General features: G+C 54.4%; 8 protein-coding genes across 8 annotated transcripts; 1 reads left to right on the forward strand and 7 right to left on the reverse strand.

Annotated features, from left to right (window-relative positions):
- Positions 1-75: 75 nt before the first annotated feature.
- N656DRAFT_697395 (S-adenosyl-L-methionine-dependent methyltransferase) lies at positions 76-1,531 on the reverse strand (the record flags this gene model as incomplete). The annotated part of the gene is made up of 4 exons (XM_064810700.1): positions 76-526; positions 579-783; positions 1,084-1,113; positions 1,270-1,531. Coding segments are annotated over 4 exons (948 nt in total), but the record flags the coding sequence as incomplete, so codon positions are not given.
- A 1,596-nt stretch (positions 1,532-3,127) lies between these two features.
- N656DRAFT_756738 (FAD dependent oxidoreductase) lies at positions 3,128-4,953 on the reverse strand. The gene is made up of 2 exons (XM_064813125.1): positions 4,532-4,953; positions 3,128-4,437 (listed from the first exon to the last, which is right to left on the reverse strand). Exons 1-2 carry the CDS (start codon positions 4,806-4,808, stop codon positions 3,230-3,232), a joined length of 1,485 nt encoding a protein of 494 aa, XP_064668580.1. The 5' UTR covers positions 4,809-4,953; the 3' UTR covers positions 3,128-3,229.
- Positions 4,954-5,341: 388 nt separating this feature from the next.
- N656DRAFT_809451 (uncharacterized protein) lies at positions 5,342-5,893 on the reverse strand (the record flags this gene model as incomplete). The annotated part of the gene is made up of 1 exon (XM_064818361.1): positions 5,342-5,893. One exon carries the CDS (start codon positions 5,891-5,893, stop codon positions 5,342-5,344), a length of 552 nt encoding a protein of 183 aa, XP_064668581.1.
- A 712-nt stretch (positions 5,894-6,605) lies between these two features.
- On the reverse strand, positions 6,606-7,274 carry N656DRAFT_799720 (uncharacterized protein; the record flags this gene model as incomplete). Its single annotated transcript, XM_064817910.1, has 1 exon — positions 6,606-7,274. One exon carries the CDS (start codon positions 7,272-7,274, stop codon positions 6,606-6,608), a length of 669 nt encoding a protein of 222 aa, XP_064668582.1.
- Positions 7,275-8,115: 841 nt separating this feature from the next.
- On the reverse strand, positions 8,116-9,750 carry N656DRAFT_769905 (uncharacterized protein; the record flags this gene model as incomplete). The annotated part of the gene is made up of 1 exon (XM_064813736.1): positions 8,116-9,750. One exon carries the CDS (start codon positions 9,748-9,750, stop codon positions 8,116-8,118), a length of 1,635 nt encoding a protein of 544 aa, XP_064668583.1.
- A 1,374-nt stretch (positions 9,751-11,124) lies between these two features.
- On the reverse strand, positions 11,125-12,073 carry N656DRAFT_713016 (Metallo-dependent phosphatase; the record flags this gene model as incomplete). The annotated part of the gene is made up of 2 exons (XM_064811865.1): positions 11,125-11,786; positions 11,854-12,073. 2 exons carry the CDS (start codon positions 12,071-12,073, stop codon positions 11,125-11,127), a joined length of 882 nt encoding a protein of 293 aa, XP_064668584.1.
- Positions 12,074-13,218: 1,145 nt separating this feature from the next.
- Positions 13,219-14,702, forward strand: N656DRAFT_676678 (uncharacterized protein; the record flags this gene model as incomplete). Its single annotated transcript, XM_064810495.1, has 3 exons — positions 13,219-13,407; positions 13,479-14,170; positions 14,315-14,702. Coding segments are annotated over 3 exons (1,269 nt in total), but the record flags the coding sequence as incomplete, so codon positions are not given.
- Positions 14,703-15,754: 1,052 nt separating this feature from the next.
- Positions 15,755-21,095, reverse strand: N656DRAFT_191079 (uncharacterized protein). The gene is made up of 5 exons (XM_064808825.1): positions 21,006-21,095; positions 18,528-20,931; positions 17,012-18,465; positions 16,203-16,963; positions 15,755-16,143 (listed from the first exon to the last, which is right to left on the reverse strand). The coding sequence occupies exons 2-5, from the start codon at positions 20,843-20,845 to the stop codon at positions 15,874-15,876; spliced, it is 4,803 nt and encodes a 1,600-aa protein (XP_064668586.1). The 5' UTR covers positions 20,846-20,931; positions 21,006-21,095; the 3' UTR covers positions 15,755-15,873.
- Positions 21,096-22,217: the final 1,122 nt, after the last annotated feature.

The following is a 22,217-nucleotide window of genomic DNA, read 5'->3' on the forward strand; positions in this document are numbered from 1 at the left end:
TCCCTTCCCGTCTGTTGCCGCTTGATTAGCGATAGCGCATCAGGGGCAGCGGCCTGCACCGCCGACGCATCATTGCAGTGGTTTCCGTCCATGGACCAGATGGAAGGTAAAGTATGTGTGGATATCCGAATTCATGAGGGCCTTCCTCACATCCACCAGAAACATCTCAATCTGCAGCTCGGTCCAGCCCAGTGCCGTGAGCGGCCGACGGCTGAAGCCTCTTATGCCATCCATAATGGCTGTTCGCAAGAACAAGCCGCAGAGCCGAAGCCGCTTATCCTGGGGCCACAAGCCAATGGGGCATTTGTGTGTTCTTTCCTGGACTTCTTCGAATCCAGCTTCTTTCAATACATCTGGCAGGTTGCGGATGGCGTAGATGTCTCCGCCATACATGCGCATTCCGGCTCCCATGTAATTGATGTAATCTCGGAATGCATATGGTGTTTCCGGTGTAAGTGAGTCGTCGTCACTCCTGAGATTGAAGCAAAGCTCCTGGAATTCCACATAGCCCCCTGGTTTGAGATGACTGTCTTCAAGTCAATAACGAGAATATACTCTTGCGGGATCCTCTCACCTACCGCATGACTCTCCCTAGGAGAGTCTTCAAATCCCGAATCGCCCATAATGTGTGCCGTATATGAATGAAGTCGTACTTGTTCTCGGGATCTACCCATTCTTCCTCAAAATCGTCGACGAAAAAGTGGACGTTTTCGGGGACGAAGTTTGGTTGTATTGGTGAAAGGTCGATGCCGGTAAATGTCGTGTTTGGATATTTATCGCCAACTGCATGTCATCAACACCATGGTAAGCTTCCCTGCCGCTATATTCTCCCAGACGCCGTCCACCCGGTAGCACTCTGGCCGCAATGGCAAAGGCCTCATGGCTGGCATGAAGAACACCGTTGTTCCGGGTGTCAAGCAACGCAACACGGATCGCCCCTTCAGGAGCGGGCGCAAGAGATCGGCACTGCCGTACTAACGAGCACCTCCCTCATCACGAATCGCCCCATTGGGGGGTCATCCTCCAGTACCAATGCCGTTCTCAAGGAAGATTCCGGGGGGGAAGCAAGTTCATATCACTCACGCTCAATGGGCCATATTCCCGTCCCAGTACCTGTTGGGTCATCCGTTACGGTCAGCCTCCCTTCTGTGGTGCAATGTACGCGCAATCGGACAAGCTAGCATGTCCCGGTGGGTTCATAGGCCCCCGAGACAAGGACTCAGGCGAAGATAACAACATATCCAAGGATATGGTACGACTACCACCCACCTAAATCGAGCACCTCGCCACCAGCCTCCAACACCGGGCCAACGGGCGCATAAAAGTATGCGCCCTGGGTCAGCAATAAGCACATGGCATGCTTCATGTCGTCGCGCTCCTGCTCCACCTCGTCGTTCGGCAGCGCATACTTTCCCGATTTGTAGGCGTGGTAGCGGACCCCGCCCTCGTAGACGTGCTCTCGGATCGAACTTGTCATTGATGCCGGATACTTGGACATGTCCTGGTCGAAGACGAAAGGCGCGTTATCTTCGGTATTGGTGCTCCCGCTCTGGATACTTTGCTCCGACTCGGACGGAGCGAGGTTGAAAGATCTTGATCTCGCTGCGCGCATGGCTTCGGCGGCGGCGTAGAGTTCCTCCTCGGGGGTCAGCCCAAACCCCACTGCAATGTGACTTGACAGCGAGGAGGCGACAGATTGGCCACCGGGAGCCGGTGATGTTATATGCTCGTCTGAATCCATGTTTGCTGCTTCTTCCGGGCAATCCATAGGGCGATAGATCAAGGGATGTACTTGGCGGAAAGCTGCGTCGGACTTGCTTGGATGGTGACGAGAAGGGGGGACGACAACGCAAATTGTCGGGTTCCCGAGGGTCTGGGAAGGGTGGTCTAAAAGCAGAAATTATTCTTGGACCACGGGAGGGGAGCGAGCCAGGGTGTTGGAATGTGCGTCCGCTGGGACACTGCGGGGCCCAGGCTTCGGTTCCCCAGGGAGCAGCAAATGACCAATCCCAGCGAATCCCAGTGTCGGAATGATGGGACCTGCCGCTTGGGTCCAAGGCGGGAGGGGAAGCGTGTGCCGAATGGTGTCCACGCAGTGGGCCCTGAACCTAACTGGCGGGACTGGATTCGCGGACACGACACAAGTAATAAAACCATCACCCCTCATCCTCGTCGCTTCATCGCCCGGACTAATTAAGTGCCTCCAGAATTCACGACGTGAATCTTGACAACACGAGCGCATAGAGCAAGTAACGTCTAACGAGATAACCCAAGTGAGAGGCGAGCGTCGGCTTTGGGCTAATTAAGCGTAGCCCGGAGGCGATGCCCCGCGGAAGTCGCCAAGTACCAGCACGCTATCCGACCAAGCAGGGGTCCTGGATGGCGGTGAAGACTTGAGTCCCAGCAGTCCGGGCGCCTCCGCTTGCCAAGGAGAAGTGCCGTTCGCAATTGGTGGGCCACGGTCCGATTGCCGGAATGACCGCAGCGCGTTCAGACGAGCGAGACAACCTCCTTTCTTAACATTTATGATCATCCATATGTTCAGGTGAAAACCGCTCACTCTGCAGGCGCAGCAGGAGGAATCAGAAGGGAGTAGTAGGTCTCGCATCCAATGTGACCATCTCCTGTCGTAAAGCAACTCATATTTAAGAGATCCCCTGCTCACAAATCTCATTTTCTTAGTCCGCCAAGAGCCAGAACTTCCCATCGCAATGGAACTCCCAAATCCTGGAAGCAAGGTCATCAAGCATCTTCGCTGTCCAACGCAGCCCACATGTTTTTACTGGCGCCCCACCACTATTCGTCTTGGATCAACCGCATGCAGCTGGCTGCACATGATAAGGGCGCCAAGAAGCGTAGGAGTCAGCAGTTATGTTACATGCCACATGGTACGATATCTGGGCCGATGTCCGCTTTCCAAACCCGTTATACCCAAGGATGGAAGCCCTATATCTCAAGGGCCTTCGCAAGACCCTTTCCCAAGTGCCGAAAATATATTCCTGGAAAATTCAGTCCTAACTACTAATTTTTCAGCAGGTAGCACTGTAGCAGCAAGGCCACTTCGAAAATGAAATAACGAGGGAATGCGCTAGGAGCGCAAATTTCATGCGGAGGGGCCCGAAGGGGAGAAACATAGAAGGACAGTTCATTTCATCCATGGCACTCCCGAGGCACTATACGACAAGATTTGGGAGCCCTCCAGAGTCCATTCACTACGCTTTCCATCGCCTTAATGCAGCCGACCCTCGAACTTCTTTGCCAACCTCGTCTCCGTTATTCGATACGTATCAGGGAACCAGTCCCTGAGCTGCTCATTATCCCGACCCTCCACCATCTCCACGAGAGCTCGCGCGCACATCCAACATAGCACCATCCCGTGCCCCTGAAAACCGCAGCTCGCCCACAGGCCCTTCTCGCCGGGTACTTCCCCGACGAAGGGAAACCCATCCGGACTAAATCCCATGATACCAGTCCACTCGCTTCTCACCCTTCCCGCGGGGTCGTCGTCCCCCCAATCGCTCCCAAAATACCTAGGTGTTGCCTCCCTCAAGTATCGACTAATCCTTTCGTTGACCGCAGTATCATCTGTAGTGCCAAACTCCAGCAACCCTTCGTCCGGCTCCCGCGCCAGGCCGCCTCCGATAATAACATCGCCTGCAAACCGCGAACCTTGCGGGCGGGTGATCATGTACTCATACCCCTTCTTGTAGCAGAAGCTATATGTCGTCGGCAAGCACCCCCCATTGGGCATGGCCGTCCCGGGGCGTTGTGCCGTGATCTGGCCTCGCAAGGGGACAAGAACCCCTTGGAAGCGCGGCACGATCCGCGCCGTGTACCCGTTCGTGGCCAGCACTACCCGCCGGGCCCTGATGGCGCCCCTCGGTGTATGCACCGTCCACATAGCCCCAACCCCGTCACCACCATCACCCCCAACCACATCAGTAGTACTAGCAGTAGCAGTAACATCCCTCGACAACCCCACCACGGGCGTCCCGGTCTGCAAGTTCATCCCCCAGTCCAAACACATCCGCAACACACCAACACAAAACCGGTACGCCGACAGGCTTCCGGCGAAGTACTCGACCGCGCCGCAGACTTTCTCCTCCTTGCTGCCAAAGTGAGTGTCATGGACATGGAATCGCGCGCGGGCCTGTTCTGCCGAGTACAGCGTGTACTCGGCCGCTGGGTGACCGGGGGGCAGGGCGGCGCGCATGGCCTCCACCGCGGCGCAGGCGTGGGCCCAGTCGCCTTCGTCGTAGATGATGTCGACCGTGTTGCATGCCTCTAGGTCGCATGGTATTCCATGCTCACGGGCGAAGGCGTGCACCGCGAGGATGTTGGACAGCTCCAGCTGCGCGATTTGAGCGGCTGCGGGGACGCCCAGGGTTGAAGCGTGCGCCGGGAAGGAGCGGTAGGAGGCCGCTTTGGTATGGCCGCCTTTTTGAACAAAAGAGAAAGAGGGAATTGTGGTCAGGTTTAGGCCGAAAGATCCTAAGTAGTACTGGGTAAAGAAGGTAAAATGAGTACCTACCGTTTCGGCCCGTGGCGCCCGAACAGGCTTGTCGGGCCTCGAGCATGACAATGGACGCTCCGAGTCCGTCCGGGTTGGGTCCGGGTTCACTGTGCTGCAACAGACCCCATGCCACGGCAGCGCCGGTTATGCCGCTGCCTATGATGACTGTGTCGGCCGTCGAGGGGAGTTGCTCGGTGGTCCGCAGATCGGCGATTGGGTCGGGAGGGTCTTGCCAGTAGCTTTGGGTTGGGTTTTCGCTGGGCAGTGAGACGGGGATTTTGGCGCGCTCGTCCATGTTTCCTGCTGGTGGGAGTGGGATCTTTTCCAGGAAATGGATATTTAGTCGGAGACTGAACAACGGTGCTGTTTTGATGTGGTCGATGCGGGCTGTGCTTCTTATCACTGACTTGAGGAGGGGAAAGCACTGCTGCAGGCCATGGAATAGGCCAATGAAATTCGATAGCTACTTCCAATTGAAGAAAGTCGAAGCGCCTGGCATGGATCGTGCATTGGGCTACGTGCTAGTCGTGTTATATCACCGAGGAAGGTTCAAAGGAGGTCTGGGGACGAATTCTTATTCATAAGGCAGGTAAGATATCGCCAGTTATCTCAGGGTCTATCTGATACTCCACTAAGGGACCCAAGGTCCTACTCTGTTCCATGACCTTGCTCATGAACCCCTGGGCCAGAGGTTCAATGCAAGATGTGTCTTCCAATCATCAAAGGGGCAGTACTCGGAAATCTGCATGGTAGGGGCGGATGGCCATGATGCCATGATGCGCCCTCATGATTCCAAGTCCTGGTTCCCATGCTGTTACCACTCCTCTCTCATCCTGTCACCATCTCATCGTCAGCATCATACACATCATCGGGGTTCCCAGTTTGCTCTGCCGCGGGAGTGGTCCCCGGATCAGGAGGGGATCGAGAAGTCACCCTGGACTTAGGAGAACGAGCAGACAGTCTCCTGCCCTTGGCTCGGCCAGACTTCGAGATTTTCTTTGACCGTAGCATAAGCTTCTCGAAGTCTTTCGCGAGCTGTTCTGCGATCCATTTCTTGTCGCAATTTCCTAGAGTTTCCTTTGCCCGCAGCTTAAGCTTCTCGAAGTCTTTCGCCAGCTGTTCTGCCAGTGCGGTCCGTTCCTTGTCGCAATTTCCTGGAGCGTCCTTTGCGCGCAGCTCAAGCTCCTCGAAGTCCTTCGCCAGCTGTTCTGCCTCATGATCATTCTCTATCATCTTGGCCGCCTGCAGCAGAAGCAGCAAGCCGTCTGCCTGGGCCTCGGGAAGTCGAGGGGCTTCGCATGCTGCTTCTGCCAGCGCCTGCAGCTTGCTAGTATCGAGATGCTCTTGCTCCGGTTGGGCCGGTGTCTGAGCGTTAGCCATCATTCAAGGTTAGCAGTGAAGTAGTAATAAGGTGTATCGGGGGTAGAAGTCAAGATCGCGTACCTATTCGCCGCAATCTGACATTCTGACTGCCGGAGCTGGCCCTTAAATACACGGAAGGTAGGGCAGGGCTACAAGACACGGCACGCAAAATCTCTCAGACTCTCCAGAACTCTTCGCGGCACTGGGCATGGGAAACTGTGACACGGCTCCTGTTCACGCTTGATAATCCCGAACAGAATAGATCTTCAAAAATGGTGAAGATAGCTTAGGTGGGTAGGTAAACTACTAGTAGAGTGTTCTATGTGACGAGGGCAGAGTGAACAAGCCACGTCGCTCCTGGACTGCAGTGACTACTAGGCATTGAGGCAACACCTGGTCTCCTTGCCCAAGTCCCTACCTACATTTACGCTCTGGTGAAGTGACTTCCCGCCTCCTCGGGCTGACCTTTCATTCCATACAAATCAATGCGCTGATCTAAATACTAGCAGTAGCTGCCTGACGTGGTAACTTAGGTGTGCACAGGCACTCCAAATTCAAGTTATGAAAGTGTGCTCTGGTGGATTCTGAAATAACTTACGGCGGGATGTGTCGGTATGTTTATGGTTAACGGTACAGTACCTACCTATCTAATTCGCCCGTCTGGGCCTGAGCCTAAGATAGATCAGACTCCTGCATGGTCGGCTCACTGCTCCAGTGAAATGACAGGACCTCAGTCAAACTCGTCATTGGGTCCCCTGACATGCGTACAGTCGCTGATAGAAATACCAATACCGCGGTGAAGGCGGGCGGCGATATCGACAGCCTCTCCGTGAGTTAAGAAGTCTTGAAACAATCTCGGGCCAGCGGCCACGACAGAGTCCCACAAGACGGCCAGCTGAATCCACTGCTCCGACAAGTCGGTGATGCAGTTCTCGATCAGCTCTATGCGCCCGCCAAGGTCGCCGGCTTCCTCTCCAAAGTGATTGTACCCCTTCCTGACTAGTTCCATCATCCGGTCGATCTCTAGCATGCTCTTCAGGGTCTTGCCCATGAGGCCGTGAATTGTTGTGCGGCCTGAGCTGAGCACGTCACCGTAATGCTGGGCGTCCATGCTCGCAAGCCAAAGATAGTCGCCAATAGCCCGGCTAGTGTATATCAGATGCGTCTCGGCATCCCCTAACTTGGAGGGAAGTGCTGATAGAAGAGCATCGGGAGAAGAAGCATCAAAAGAGGGAGATTCCAGTGATTCCACTAAGGTGTTGCTTTCGGAAGGAGATACCAAGGTGTTGCTTTCGGCGCTTGGTAGCGACCCGACACCAAAATCACCACTGGCACTTACCTCTTCCCATCCCTCCAAGTTGATCTCAGGCTCCTTCTCCCACCAAGCACGCGCAGGCATGTTGGAGGTTAGACTTAGTGTCTGCGACAAAATCGAGAGTAATTATTCTTGGGTTCTCTTAACTTGATGGTCAAGTCTTATGCAACGGAGAATTCCTGGAGTCAAGTAGGAAGATGAGAGATTGCAAGCCTGTTATATATGGTGATATCGATATTGTCCCGTCATTTGCAACGGTATCTGTTTTAGAGGCGGGTATTGCACTCCTAGTTGTAATGGCAACAAAGAGCCTGACCTACTCTATGTCGCCAGTATCCTTTGTGCTATGGACGAGGGGGCATTGTCACACGCTGTCCGGCGTGTTGCTGAAACCAAGTCCTTTGTCTAAACAGCCACAGCTGCTGTTCCATTATGGTACTTTGAAATCCTGCTTTCTGTATACAGGCAGTGCACTCTCGAGGGCTGCTTTACCCTTATACTAGTAGTCTGTTGACAATTAGGTGCAGCTCGACAGCCATGCCATACACCAGACTGCTGTCTACCTGTAACAGTTGAAGGACCACTAGCACAACGCCAATCGCAAGTCGAAATCATGATGATTTGACATGTAAGAGTCATTTCACGACGATCCTTTCTTTGCTATGATTATAACGAGATACGAATTCATAGGTAACAAGCCTTAAACCTCAGCTTGAAAAAGCCAAAATCATCAAAGTTGTGTAAACCACCTTTCCTACAACCTTTTTCGCCCAACCCCCAACTTTAGTTCCTTCTAGCCCAGACCGGCAACCCACGTTTTCCAACGCGTCCTTCACGATGTACCTAGGCATTTAAATCCCCCTATACTTTTTGACAACCGTGTCTCCATCGCTGCCAGCACCCCTCCATACCACAGTCAAGCCCATTACATCGCCAGTCCCGGAGTTTGACTAGGACTCGCAAAAGCAGGCAGGCGATCATCACCCGCCAACTCAGCCGGCATAGGGTTGCTGCCCTCAACCTCCTTCCTGCCCCTGGTCCCATCCGAGTCACGGTCAACAACAGCCCCTTTCTCAAACCCGTAGTAACCGCCACCCGCTTTCCCCTTCCAGCTCCCATCCCCCTCCCCATTCCCATTCCAATGACCCCCCTCCGACCCAGCCACTGTAACACTCCCACTCCCAGAAGATCCAGACCCACCACTCCCCCTTTTCCGCGCCGCGGCCGCTTCGCGAGACCGCAAACTCGCCCCGCGCAGCACGCCGCCCAGGTCAAACTCGACGTCGTGCTCGCTCTCAAACTCCATCTTTTGCCGCTCCTGCAAGCCCCCGACCGCCGACATGGCCGGTGGGGGCTCCTCCGCGTCGGCTAAGCGGGAAGAACGCCAGGGTTGCCGCCCCCGCATCCGCCTTCGCCACAGCAGCCAGGTAATGCACGCCAGCACCGCAATTGACCCGGCCCCGACGCCCACTCCGATTCCAATCTTTGTGCCCATCGGGAGGTCCTGGTCAGCATCGCTTGCCACAGCGGCTGGAGTCGCGCTGCTGCCGGGGTTACTACTTGTATCTAGGTTATCAGAGGGGTCCGTAATGGAGGTGTCATCGTCGCCTGAGGAGACCGGCTGAGTGAAGGGGCTAGTGTTTTCGCTGCCGCCCAAGGCCGGGTTGGGGTTTTGGACGGCGACGGGGTTGGCATTGGGGATTGCGGTCCCACCCGCCTGGATGGCCGCGTTGGCGGCGGTTGGGGCCGGCGGGACAAAGACTGACATAACGATGGAGCCGCCTACTGTGGTGAGGCTAATGATTGGGGATGGGGAAGCGGTTGCTTGGTCTTGCGCTTGCTCCGGTAAGGGGCTGGAGGCCACTGACACCGACACCACCGGGGGAGGGGCGGTTATGGACCCTCCGTCTGCGAGTGGCGGCGGTGCGAGGGATGCTTCTGCGATTGGAGGTTCCGTAGCTACTACTACCGGGGGAGGCGGAGGTGGTGCGGGCTGCTCGACAGGTGATGGTTGTTCGGGAGCCGGTACTTCTACCACCGGGGGAGTGGCTAGTGGTGGCTCGTTCGGGATCGGTGCTGTAACCACTGGCGGAGGTGGCGGTGGAGGCGGCGGGGGTGGTGGCTGCACCACCGGGGGCGGTTGCTCCGGACTTGGGGCTGCCGTGGCCGGCGGGGGCGGAGCTGGTTCAGTGACAGGGGTTGGGTCAGGGATTTGCACCTCCGGCACGGTTGTCTCCACCGCCGGCTCCGCCGAGATCAGTACTAGTGGGTCCGGAACCGGCCCCGGAGAGGCAGTAGCCGGCGGCGCTTGGGTTTCTCCCGAAGCAGGAGGTGGTGGCACCCCATCCTCACCGCCTAGAAGCCCTGTAGGCCCAATAATCGGATCGAGCAAAGGGTCGAGTAACCCGCCCGGTGTTTCCGGCGCGGTTGTCTCGGATGTACCCGCGTCGTCGGCAGCCGGAGTGCTCGCGGCGTCGGCCCCTCCAACTCCCAGATTCAAATCCAACAGCTGTGCCGTCGCCAGCGCGACCTGCAACAAGAGGACGCGGATGACCAGCATCATTCAACTTTCAAGAAGCGAAAAGGAGAAGCAAAACGATTAAGCAATATTAAAATGATAGGAGCCTTTTGCCAAGTGTGCAAATGGCTGCTATGTAGATGCCAGTCATCTTCGAGGCTGAGGAGAAGAGCAAGAGAGAAAGAGAAATTCCCCAAGGGGAAGGCGCCAAAGATGTTGGCATTCATCTTCTGATCGGCGATGCATGATGGCAATGGACAGGCAAAACTAACGGTTGAACTCTTACTCGGTGCTGCCAAGGACCCAGTTTTCCCGAACGGGCACAGTTTCATCCTCCTGAACGTCAGGGGCAGCGTGTTGCACTGTTTGGTAAACGCCTTGATGGGGAGAGGATCATCGCCCGGAAAGGGAGCTTGGCGTGTCAAGGTTCCTGTTGCAGGCCCGTGATATCCCAAGGCGCGCGCTTTGACGAAAATCTAATGTTCCGAGATTCACTCGGTCATGCACTGACAGTTAGACGCTAGGTCAGGTAGATGCGCCTTGCCATGACTCGCGCTATCGCTCCTTGGTACCAGTGGCTCACCGCGAAAGTTTGTGACAGACGGAGGATTCAGGACGTCTAGAATGCAGCAACGCCCAACATGGGCGGGTAAATAGTGTCAGGTGAGACTGCTGGGCTATTCTATTCGTCCAATCCTCTCAAGAGTTCCGTTGACTCTCTAAAACACGCTCGAGGAGTAGCCCAGTGCAGATGGCACTGGCAGTAAAGAACGATTTCGTTAGGGTAGAGGTATACGTATAGATACCTACTCAGGTCACTCAGGTGTCAGTCTGGTAAGGTAGATCGGCGTGAACCTTGATTGAAGAACGATTGAACTGCGCACCGCTTCCGTGCGGGAGGAACGGATCGAAACCGGGCGCAGCGCCTTGATTGCTAGCTGTCAAAATTTCCCGAACTTCCCGTGTGTTGAACGTTGAAGATCTTCAATGCCTTTCAGTAGTACCAAGACATTGAAGACAGCATTAGAAGAGAAAATCCCCGAGAATCCCGTGTGCTAATTGTGCCTCTCAGAGAGTGGTTACCACACCAAGCAGTAGTTCCAATTGTATGCTGTTGAAATCTCCTCTTCACACGCATCCTATGTCCGCCCTGAGTTGCTGTCTTCTTGGTAGGTCGATCGATGTATATGGGAATCGGGTGTTGATGATTCCACCCCGCCCTAAGTTAGGTAGTCCATTGGTTTAGTAAAAATCCATCAACCATCCCCGGATACTAACAGTCCATGGGAGTGGTCGTGGACACACTGTAGTAACCCGCCTCTTGGCCTGTAGCTGCCAGGGGAGCTTGAACGGATAACCTGGTAAGAGCAATTTTCGCAATTGCCCTCGGTATCCTGGTTGCGGCGGCTTGCCCCGTCAAACCAGCAAATCAAGCGGCAAGTCTAGCACAATAGGCTGGTATCTTTCCTCCGTGCGGGGTTTTGCCAGCGTCATCCAGGCGGCGTTCACAAAGATGGTCTTGCGCCCCGGCTCGAACCGCAGCTCGGGCTTGGTGAAATCTAGGTGAGCCGGGGCGCCGTCGCTCACGAGCTTCTCGGCCTTTGCAACCTTGTCCGTCTCGTCATGCCACGTGACCAGTTCGACGCCGTGGCTGATGTGGTAATGTCCGAACACGGACAGCGCCGGCCGCGCCCGCGCGACCGCCTCGGCCAGCACTGGGCATCCCGTCAGCGGCGGGATGGGAATCCAGTCGAGGCGGCCGAGCGGCGGGCAGTGGGTCACCCAGATCGGGACGGACGACGGGGTCGAGGGTGCACCTGCCCATGCCTCAGCAGCCTGCGGTGACGGGTGGGGTGCGTAGATGAAGGCATAGGGCTTGCCGAGGAACTCGGGCTGGCAGGGGTTGGCGTAAACTGGGACGGCAGTGTTGCTGGAAGAATCCGGCAGGAGCTGGATTTCCTCCACTTGACGGTCGAGGTAGTGGATCCCGGCTGCCCTGGCAGCCTCGGACTTGAAGACTGCGAGGGCCGAGGGCAAGAAATCCTTGTGCTTCTCGTCCAAGGCCATGTCGTGGTTGCCTGTGTCGCTATGTTAACTACCTAGATAGCACTGGTGCAGACAGGAAAAGGGAAGATGGCATCATACCAGCTACAATAATCTTCACTTTGTGTGGAAGAGTCGATATCCAGTCGTAGGCGGCTTGCAACTCCTCCATGGTCCCAAAATCAGTCATGTCACCGGAATGAATGAGCACGTCCCCGTCCGGCAAGCTCCCAGTGCAGTCATCGTTGTGCGTATCGGAGATGCACACAATTCGCACTTTCCGGTCTTCGGAAGCGGAGTGTGGAGGGTTCAAGGCACCCATTTCTCAATTCTTTTCTGATCGTCAATATTCGTACTCTGAATGATGGATTGCCACTCTGAACGTTCCAAAACAATCTAATCTCGGCTCTACACAGTAAGCGAGGACAATTGACGACTATAACTCGATGGTCAGCGCTGCTTGCCTGGTCAACTTGGAGTCGTCTTGTTCAGTTGCTTACCTAGGCTCTCTACGAGGCCAATCTGTGGGCGGAAGATCATCACGCCGAGCAACGCGTGAAGTCCAGCAGATTGTGCGCCTATAATTACCTAGCGCGAATGCCGAGACCGCAGGGTTCAAGACCCCTGAACAGCTTCGCAACATTTCGCGTGATGGCAGATTCTGGCTTCTCGAAACCCAATGCTCTGTCACTTATTCACTTCGGAGACGACTGGAACTGTTGGTTGAGGTGTAGCTTCCTAGAATTACAGGAGCGATGGATCCAGCCTTGTGCCTTCCTCCTGGCATACCCTAGGTCACGTGTCTGAGGTCCACTCCCTCAACCTAGTGTACAAACTTGAACCACGCGACTCATCTACCCCAGTCTGCCTTATAGGCAAAGTCCAGGTCCTGTTGAAGTCGGGTACGGGCCCGACACCCGGCGCCCCGGCCCGGACATCAAGCAAACTTTATTGGGCAAATGCGGACATCAACTCAACTTCATTGGCCAAATGCGCTTCTGGGTGTCTGTGCCACAGGAAAGTATTCTTGGAGCTGAAAGCTAACCCCTAATCGAGACGCAAGTTCTCGGTTCGCGACGCCCGTCTGGTAAACGCGCTGACGAGGCTCTGAAAAGTGAAATTGCTCAAGCCACCTAAAGACACAGGTATAACAGACATGTGCTCAATTCAGAAGCCGTTATTGGCCAGTCTAACCCTCATCAACGAGCCTTTGGTGTTGAGCCTCAGGACTTTCCGCAAGTTTAAAATTGAAGCAATCGCCGGCTTAGGGTACCCAGGTATGCCTCACCACCACTCATGCCCACTGTCCTACGTTACTCTAGCAAGGCATACCGCTGCAACCAGCGATGTGGTGACTAGTCATTTGATCTTCACTGTGGCCGGTACTGTATGTACATCATACAACGCTAAACTTGCGCCATCATGAGTGCCGACGCCGCGACTTCAGCCGCCGAAACGGCGCCCGAATCTTGGCAATCTAGTCTCGGCCTATCCGGAGTCGACCTCATCGCCATGGTGGTTAGCGATTCGGGGCTGGCGAACTGTCAACCACAGTGGTGGAACGGATCTCCAACTGGCTGCATGCTGATCGGCCTTCAGCCGCGAGGAGGGTGGCAGGCACGTACCCTACTGGCGTTCTTCACTCCCGACTGTGATGTTACACTACTTTTCGTATCGTGTGTGACCGGAAGCGAGGCAGTTCTGACCCTTTCGCCGCTATCTTCTAGATCGTCCAGCGCGCTGTGCAATGGGGCAACGACAAGTGGGCCAAGTGCTTCGGCGTCGATTGTGCCTCGCCGCTTCTGTACGCCTACTTTGCCTGCACCATCCGAAACCGGCTCGAGGTGCTCGCCACGGACCGTCTGCGCTCCCCCATGGAAGGTGTGCCACCGGGCGGACCTTGGAACACCCTAGGTGATTCCTTTACCGTTCAACGACCAACCAAACTCGTCGACGGCAGCCGAGGCGGACACGCCTTCATGGCTGAAATCTTGGCGCCAGACGGAGATACACATTACAGCATTGCTGAAGGCGCGCGGTTGCAAATGCTGAGTGTTCTGATGGTGGGTGCGGGCCTGGCGGTCGACGACTCGCTCGAAAACTATATCGACGTTGTACTGCCTGCCGACTTTGATTTATCCGGCGGGCTCGGGAGTGTCTTTGTCCGCCTTGCATATGGTCTAGTTGTCGCCAGCATCCTGGTTGTCGGCCTTACGGTTGCCGCCTGGTGGTCACTCATGAATACAAACCTGTTTGGCGAGGCGGCGCGACCGTTCATGGTCAAGATAGTCTCGCTCCTAAGTTGGGCTGTTGGCGCTACGGGGCTGCTAATGATGGGCGGTAATCCGCGGGTTAAGCTGGTTGTGAAGAAAATCCCCGAGCATATAAAGTCACGTCTCGCTTCGCTCAAAGATGAGGCGTTGGCATCCAACAGTATCCGAGTCGAATCTTCTAAAACTTGCGTCACAACAGAGATTACCTCTCCGGACGAAAAAGACCGACAAACCGAGTCTGAACATGGCCAGACCTTGCACTTGGACCCAGGAAACGAGGCGCGATCAAGATACGGCACAGACCCAAAGGTCAAAATCCAGTTCGGCTCCCTTCACGGCTCAGTCTTTGTTCCGGACCGGGGCTCTTGCAAACTGCGCTTGTCTGTCGTAGAGCGACTCTGCGCCCTCGATATCCAGACCGTTCGGACAAAAGGGTGGTATATCGGGATGGCATGGTTCGGCCTGTTACTGCTCGGGGGCGTAGCTCTCCAGATCGGAGCCACACTTGCTCCAAGGTGGGAGGCTGATCTTATGGGCTTGGTGTTTCTCCTCGCTACTGCTTTGGCAAGAGGAGCTGGCGTCGCCGGAGATGAAGACTGGATGATACCCAAGTGGAAGCGGCGGCGGAACGCGTCGAATGGCGCCGTGCTTCTGGGCCAATTCCAATCCAGAGCGGGCATCCCCGAGGCTTGAGCTACCATCACAGGCCTCAGGGATGGCTCTGCTGGCAACTATGGCGTCTTACTCCAGGTTTCTGACTTTGTCCTGAGAACTCCCTGGTTGTTCGATCTTCGGGTTGCGTTGAGCAACGGAGGCGAAGAGCTGTACTCCGTGCTCCGTCCTACTCTCTCCCGACGCTCTCAGGGATCCGCTTCAGTCTGGCCACTGAATACCTAGTGCGTCTGGACTTTGCCCTATCCCGAGGATGAATGGGGCTACTAAGGCAAGAATTCATGAAGATAAGTAGTGCCGCTTCAATCATCATGTAAGATCCTCCTGCCTTGACTCTGAGACTATTTGAATAATCGCGCTGACCTGACCCCTAGCACGGCAAACTCGACTGCGCGAAACACTGTGTCACGAAACGAACGAAATCGGCCGTGTAAAAAGAAGGCGGGCAGCTGATGCTGTGACAGCTCGCTCTCGTTGAAGCGCCGAGGTTGTGTGGATGCCCTTCAGTTGTGCCTGCTGGGAGGCAATATTACTGGGGAAAATGAGACGAACCTAGGATGATAGCGTCCTTTTGGCTACTCTCTACTTAATTCAAGAGGTGAGGGCCTTGGGGCGGCCTTTGATATTACCGGATCCCTATGAGATATCATGATATTTATACCATTTGGTTAGGTGTGCCTATGTAAGGAGATCCAACTCAAGTACTAATCCAATGAATATCAACACGCGGTACCAGCTATTTCAGTTGATACTGCAGATCAGTTGGGTACCGCTTTGTAGATACTATGCATATTTACGTCAGCTGCTTCCCGCTTGTGATGGGCATGCCCCAAGACGGTTATATGTCGTAAGGCTTTGCTCAGCATGGCATATATGATCGTTAGGTACCCTTCCTACCGACCGGACTTTGTAGTCATTGTCCACAGATATAACGATCTTGTACCGACACCGTAGCGCCATCGTCATTGCCTTTATCTCGTCTGGTGTTACCGGGTACCCGGGCATGGTCAGCCGACATTGAGAGCGGAATAGGCTGACTAACTCTGATGCCCAATGCTGATCAGAATTGGCATAGTAAGCAGACGAAGCCTGAGAAAGTGACTGTTCCATCTCTATTTGGGAGCCTACCCTGACTGTCTATAGTATGATATAACCCATGCCCATTGTGTTAGCTCCCTCATTCATGCTCCGGCCGCCGCCGCTTGGTATCCGACCCGAGATAGTCGATAGCGTTCCGGCAGAGCGGGCACGTGTTGCGCCCGCTGTTTTGGAACCACTTGTACAGACAGACTCGGTGGAAGTCGTGATTACAGGTGCCGCACTTCTTATCAGGCAGCGTCTTGTCCTGCGCAATGATTGAGTAGCAAATAGCACACTCCTCCTGGCCTTTCAAAGCCAGCGAAATATTTCGCCGGAATGCCATGAGGCCGTCAACAAGGCTGCAATTCTAATACAGAGCACAGCGTCAGAGACTGTTGACACCCTAGAAACACAAGGGAAACTTACCCCGAACATGATCACGGCCTTGGTAGCCTTGAGCCATGACTGCCACCTGTCCTCCCTGACTGCAACCCTCCTGACGCTGTATACCTCAACAGGATCTAAGGGATATGACTCCGGGACAATGAGCGAAATGGTCGCTGTGTCGTCATCGACTGGATATCCTGCTGTGATCTCCCTCAGTGTCTTATTGACCTTCACAACCAATTTCTCGGTGTCTCCATCGCCACCTTCTTGCTTTGAGGACCAGTCGATTACTTCGTCCAAAGCATCCGAGATAATCAAGGGCGAGAAGAACTTCTGCATCCAGGACAGCACCGTGTTTGTGGTCTGCTTAGAGGTACAGCTGAGATACCACATCTTGAACAAGCCGGGAATGTACTTCAGAATAAGATAGAATAGGTGTATCAGGAGCCAGTTCATGTCTCTCTCAGCAGGCTCAGAGTCGGCGAGATCAATCCTGTAGGAGCGAATGTGCTCTGTAGTAAAGCCTTCTCGGTTGAGGTCAAGTGCTCGGGCAAAGGCGTGGCCGAGGACATCGACTAGGAATCGGAGAAGAGGCTCGAGCTGGTTGCCGCTCCGCAGGTTCTCCGTGTAATCGCTACGGGCCCTGAATGAAGCCTTGCTAAAGGCATCGAACACGAGGTGCCAGGAGAGAAGGTATGCACGGATTTCGGCTGGAAACCGAGTTAAATCTTCGTCGGAATAGTCATCCGGGTTCGGAGCATCCAAAAGAAGGGAGAGTAATTCATTCGGGAGGTTAGCCGCTACAGTTGTTAGCATGTTTTTCCAGCGCGTTATAAGACACCACTTACCCGTTTTGTCCATGACGACAGCAAGATTGATATCCTCCTGAATAGCGGGCAGAGCTCGGTGGAGCAAACTAAACGCGGCCCGCTGGATGTCTCGTGATTCTGATGCAACGGATCCATATAGCTGCCCAAGATCCGGGAGGTCCACATGCTGAATCTTGCTCACAGCTCTGCTGAGGAGAGCGTCAACGAGCTGATTAGGCAGAGAATCGGCCGCTTCGCGTGACATGCTGACCAGGCCAATGAGGGCCGTCGATTCAGCCTTTGCGTGTTTGGCGAGGGCATCGTCGAGGTCGTCATTCGCGTCGTGTGCTGCATGGAGCGCCTGCATCAGCTTCAACGATGCATGAATACCCGGTAGCAGGTCGTTATCTTCTCCCTCCGCGGCCTTCTTCCAAAGCCAGATACAGTATTCTATGGTCTGATCCCAGAAAGGACCATAGGCGTGCTTCACTCCGGGCAGAAGTCTAGTGATGGCCTTGCAGGTTTCCGCAGCGATTGAGCTTCCCATGTCGCCTGGTGTATCTGTCCACCGGGCCAATTGTTGAAGAGCGAGAACCTGCTTGCGAGGTTCAACGGGTATCTGGTCGGATTCGTAAACATCCATGCAGAGATTCAGCAGGACTATTGACTCCAATGCACGCGGTGCAGTAGGAGAGAACCCGGGCACGTCGCTGACAAGCCGTGTGCACAGCGTGGCGACTGTTTTGGATGACGCAAGCGTGTCACCAAAGCCAGCGAGGAAAGCTGCTATCAGAAAAGCAATCTCAGGAGTGACCCTCATAATCCCAAGCCTGCTCAGCCAGTCTTCCAGCTTTGTGAGCGGCCCATGTGTCTTAACAAGGGCTTGAAACAGAGAAGCCAGAGATTTAGCCGTGTAAAATGCACCCGGGCTTGAGCCGCGGGACCCCTGAACCATAAAATTGATGAGCCGTTCCACTAAGGAATCACCGGACATGTCCCAGTCCTTCCAGCCCTCAGCGCCTACAATAATGGCGTTGATGGCGCCTATAGCAAGTTCACTGAACTGCTGGAGCTCATTTTCGGGCTCGTCTCCGTTCCGCCATAGCCCTCCGTGCCGCGCTGCAGCTAGCTGATCCCCCGCAACCGCTTCCGTGACGCAAAGCAAATATACGAGCTCTAACTGGAACTCCGGTGGGAGTGAGCTCAAAGGAACTCCAGCAGAAAGCAGTTTGGCAGTGAAAAGGGCCATCCTAGCGGGAATGGAACGCCCCTTGCCATCTCGGCGTTGCCCCCGATCCTTGGCTTTGGAAATGTCTCGCACTAAGTAGTAGGCCCCTCCCATGCTGCTGGTAATCGACAACGAGGGGCTAGGCGGTTGTGCGAGAAAGCAAGAGAGCTCATTCATCCAAACTGTCGAACTCGGGAAGAGGTCCTCAACTGATACACTGTCTGATTCTAAAGCGGCGAGCGCTTGTTGGAACAAGGTATCAATACTGCAAACGAATTAGTGTTTCAACTCACAGGCGACAAAGGAATTTGAAGAAGTAACGCATACTCCAGAGAAGAAGGACCAGCATCGTCGAGTTCCTTCTCGATAATCCTTGGGAGTGGGTTCTGCCCTGTGGACTGTTGGTCGAGCGAGCGTCGCAAGCCCTTAGCCCTTTCAGACAGCGTGGAATCAGAGAGCTCCATTAAGGAGAGCAGATGACTCAACAAGTCCACATGTAGATTGTGGTCTGTTGGGAGGAGATCGGGCCGCTTCTGTAGAAGCAACTCTAGAGCGGCAAGGGCCAAGCTGCACGTTTGGGGAGCATCAAGGGCAGAAACCACCTCAGCGGTGATACGCGTCATGGATTCTTTGGTCAAGGTATTGAAAGACAAGGTATCCGCAAGAAGGTCCCTCAACGACGGGGGTCCGTTGGCCTTTGTAGACTCTTCCCATGCTGACACAAGAAAGCTCTGTAATGATGCAGAACGCTGTGCGATTTGGTCAATGGAAGGAATCCCAATAAGCATCCTGACAGCGGAAATGGCCGCCGCTCGGTCTGTAATTCGGAGAGCTGCCTGAAGGAGGGCCGTCCAGATCTCCTCAAAACGATTCCCCTTGGCGGCTGAATCCGCGTTAAGATTGGACACAAGATAGGGGAGTGAGGGAGATGAGATGATAAGATCAAACACTTCTGTACGGTCGACTGGGAAAAGGAGGTCTAATAACTCATGCTCAGCACAAAGTCGGGGGCAGTGCTTGAAAGCCGACTGTAGGACTGATGCAGCGCCAAAGGGTTTGAAGTTCCTCCTAGACAGCACGTTAAGGGCCCCGTGCATAATCTCTACCGAGGATGTAGTGAGCACACTTCGCAGTAATGCACCCTCGTCGTCTTCCTCGGAAAGGATCTGGGCTGCTAATGCAAACCAGCGCTCGCCTTCTGAAGCAACGCCGGTCTGTGACTGGCGATATCCGTCGGAGACCTCCGGGAGGGAATTAGATATCCGGGACAAGAAAGAGCTCGTCAATTTCTGCCATTCCTCCGCCACCGCCTTGTGAGCCTCGGCTCCTGTATGACGCGCCACGGCCTTCCAAGCTGTTGCTAAGAAGTCGGGCCGCTGCGGCGACGGCAAAGATGAATCGGAGACAGGGTGCAAATACTGCCGTGTAAGGGAAGAAAGGTTCTCTTCCAGGAAATCTGTAGTCGGAGAAAAATGTTGAAGGAAGAGATCGAAGACGCGGGCATAGGACTGAAAGCCCTGGGCGCGGCTGGCCTGAGACTCGAGCCTATTTGCGATGCCCTTCCGCATCGCCGCTAGGAATGAGGACAGGACATCAACTTGCGGTGTCCTGTCGGGACAGATCTGGAGGAGTTGATCCAAGGCGCGCCAGAACTCCTCAGCACCTCCTTGTGAGCCTCGAGCAACAAAGCTCTCCAGCCGCTGCAGTAGATGCTTCTGAGTGCCCCACACTTGTGGGAAATGCCGCGTCAGGCGGGCTAAGGCTCTCAGAAGGTCAGTCGCTGACTGAAGCTGGCTCTTCTTTAGGCCATCTGCAATGAGGGCACGTCCGATTTGTTGTAACCGCGGCTCCAGGAGGTTGGGCTGCGTGTCCAAGAGGGTACTGAGGAACTGATAAAATACCCGGCGTACGAATGGATCCTCGGCGTTCGGCATGGTCCATATTGCTGGGACCTCCAGATAACTAGCCAAGCCATCCTGGAGCGAACTTATATCCCCTCTCCTCACCAAATTCAAGACAAGAGATAAGCTGGCTCCAACCACTCGGTAATACTTTGCTTCGGAATCTTGCTTGGTGGTCGACCGCTCGTCGCTGAGTGTGTCTGGGGTTTCTCTGACGGCTTCGCTGGCGAAACCAAGTGCTCGATTCTGCACCGCCTTCCAAAACGCTTCCTCTTTCTCTTTGGTCGGTAAAAAGGAGGAGAGCGCATCACTAGCAGCCTTGGACACACGCTTGTCTCTGTCGAAGGTGCCAGCGAGCCACGGGCCAACAAAATCCGGCAAGCGTTTTGCGATGCGCTTCTTGGCGTGACTAAGCAGGCGAAATAGCACTTGGTGGGAGAGTTCTCTGGCCCGGGCCGAGTCGTCGATGGATAATCGGGGATAGAGCTCAAGATATGCGTCTATTACCGGCTCTTCCAGCGGATGGGCGTCGGGAGGACGAGACTGCACATAAGTGAGAATGTCTTGCAGCGCTTTCTCCTTTGTTGTGCTGTCCTTTTTTAGCAGGTTCTTGAACGGCACCACTACCTCCTGGGGTATGGCGGAGAAATCGGGTGGTAGCGCGAGGTACGACAAGGTCGTTGAGGATGCTTTAAAGCCGCCGAAGCCCCCGCTCTGCATTGCCCTGGGACCTCCCGAGAACATTGAAGTAGTTATTGAAAGGCAATCTCGTCGAGACGTAACGCCGTGTTGAGGTGGTGTTATGGGTTTCAGACGTCAGAACCTTGAAGCTAGTCTCGTCAGCTCCAGTCGCTTAACCCCAACTGACTTGGCGACTTTGCGATCGGGGAGAATCAATGCGAACCCACTGCTGTTAGGGCCGTTATTTAACTTCTAAAGGCCGTATCTGTATTGCTGAGCTCGTCCCACGACTGGAGGAGAAGCGGCGCGCAACCCCGCCCCTGAAGGTTGCTGCGGAGTATTATGTCTAGCATCAACATCGAAGTTACATTTGCCGGTCGGTTGACGCCTTTTTGGCGGGGCAGTCTCTTTGCGTCTTCACTTAACATGGAATCACGTGATGCGGGGCAGCACTGCAGTCTTGCACGTACTGGCCGGCATGACTCCATCGGTGAGAGGGTCAGTGAATTGCGATGAATTTGTACATAATATCCTCTACTACGTAGTATAGAGGACTACTGTTCTTTCACTTAGTCCAAATCCAAGAGATGAAGGAGTACGAGATTCATAGGATTCGTTACAAAGATGATTTACAAGGTTCAATACCTTACATAGAGAATGCTCCATATTGACATGAATCACTCCGTATCTAACAATACTTTAGGTGCCCTAGTTATTGCAGTAGGCGCCCTTTTCCCACTTAACTTCTCGAAGGCCGATCTGATACAACGGTCAGGCACTGCTTAATGATGAGGAAATGGTAAGGAAATGGGGATTGTTAAATGGCAAGCTACCGACCGAAGGGAGTTTTCAGATCAGATACGTATGGAGTACATAGTTTTGTGTATTAGTGGGGAGTTTGAGAAGCCATTGAGAAAATGACGTCGTCAGTGGCTGTGGGTCGGTCAGTGTTTGGTCTCAGGTCCCTGGAGGAGAAACGGCCGATTACTATCCGACTTCAGCGAACACTGAACGGTGACAAGGTGGTTTAAATTGCTCCAACTTCCAGTGCATTTTGCATCCTTCTGATATCCGATGTTTGGAAGATCTACAACAACGGTTCCTCAGGTCATTAAGGTAAATCCAAAATAATTACCTACCACCTTTTAGGATGTGAAGTCTCCTTCACACCTGACAACAAGCGACGGAAGTCGGTCACATCGCGTCGGTTACCCTAGCACCCGGAACTCGGTGCAACAATTCGTCGACAGAAGCTTGACGCGTAGGTACTTAACAAAGGACCTTTACCTCCGCAAGACGACTGGAAAAGGTCTCGCTTCACCAATCGTCGCCCAAAGGACACTTCATTACCTAGCAGTGCCGTCATTGCCGAGTATCCGCCTGGATGCAAGGCTTATCATGCCAACGTTGGCGTTACCCCGCATCTGCGTCATGT

This window comes from Canariomyces notabilis (assembly GCF_033297395.1).
Source record: "Canariomyces notabilis strain CBS 508.74 unplaced genomic scaffold N656scaffold_17, whole genome shotgun sequence".
NCBI lineage: Eukaryota > Fungi > Ascomycota > Sordariomycetes > Sordariales > Chaetomiaceae > Canariomyces > Canariomyces notabilis.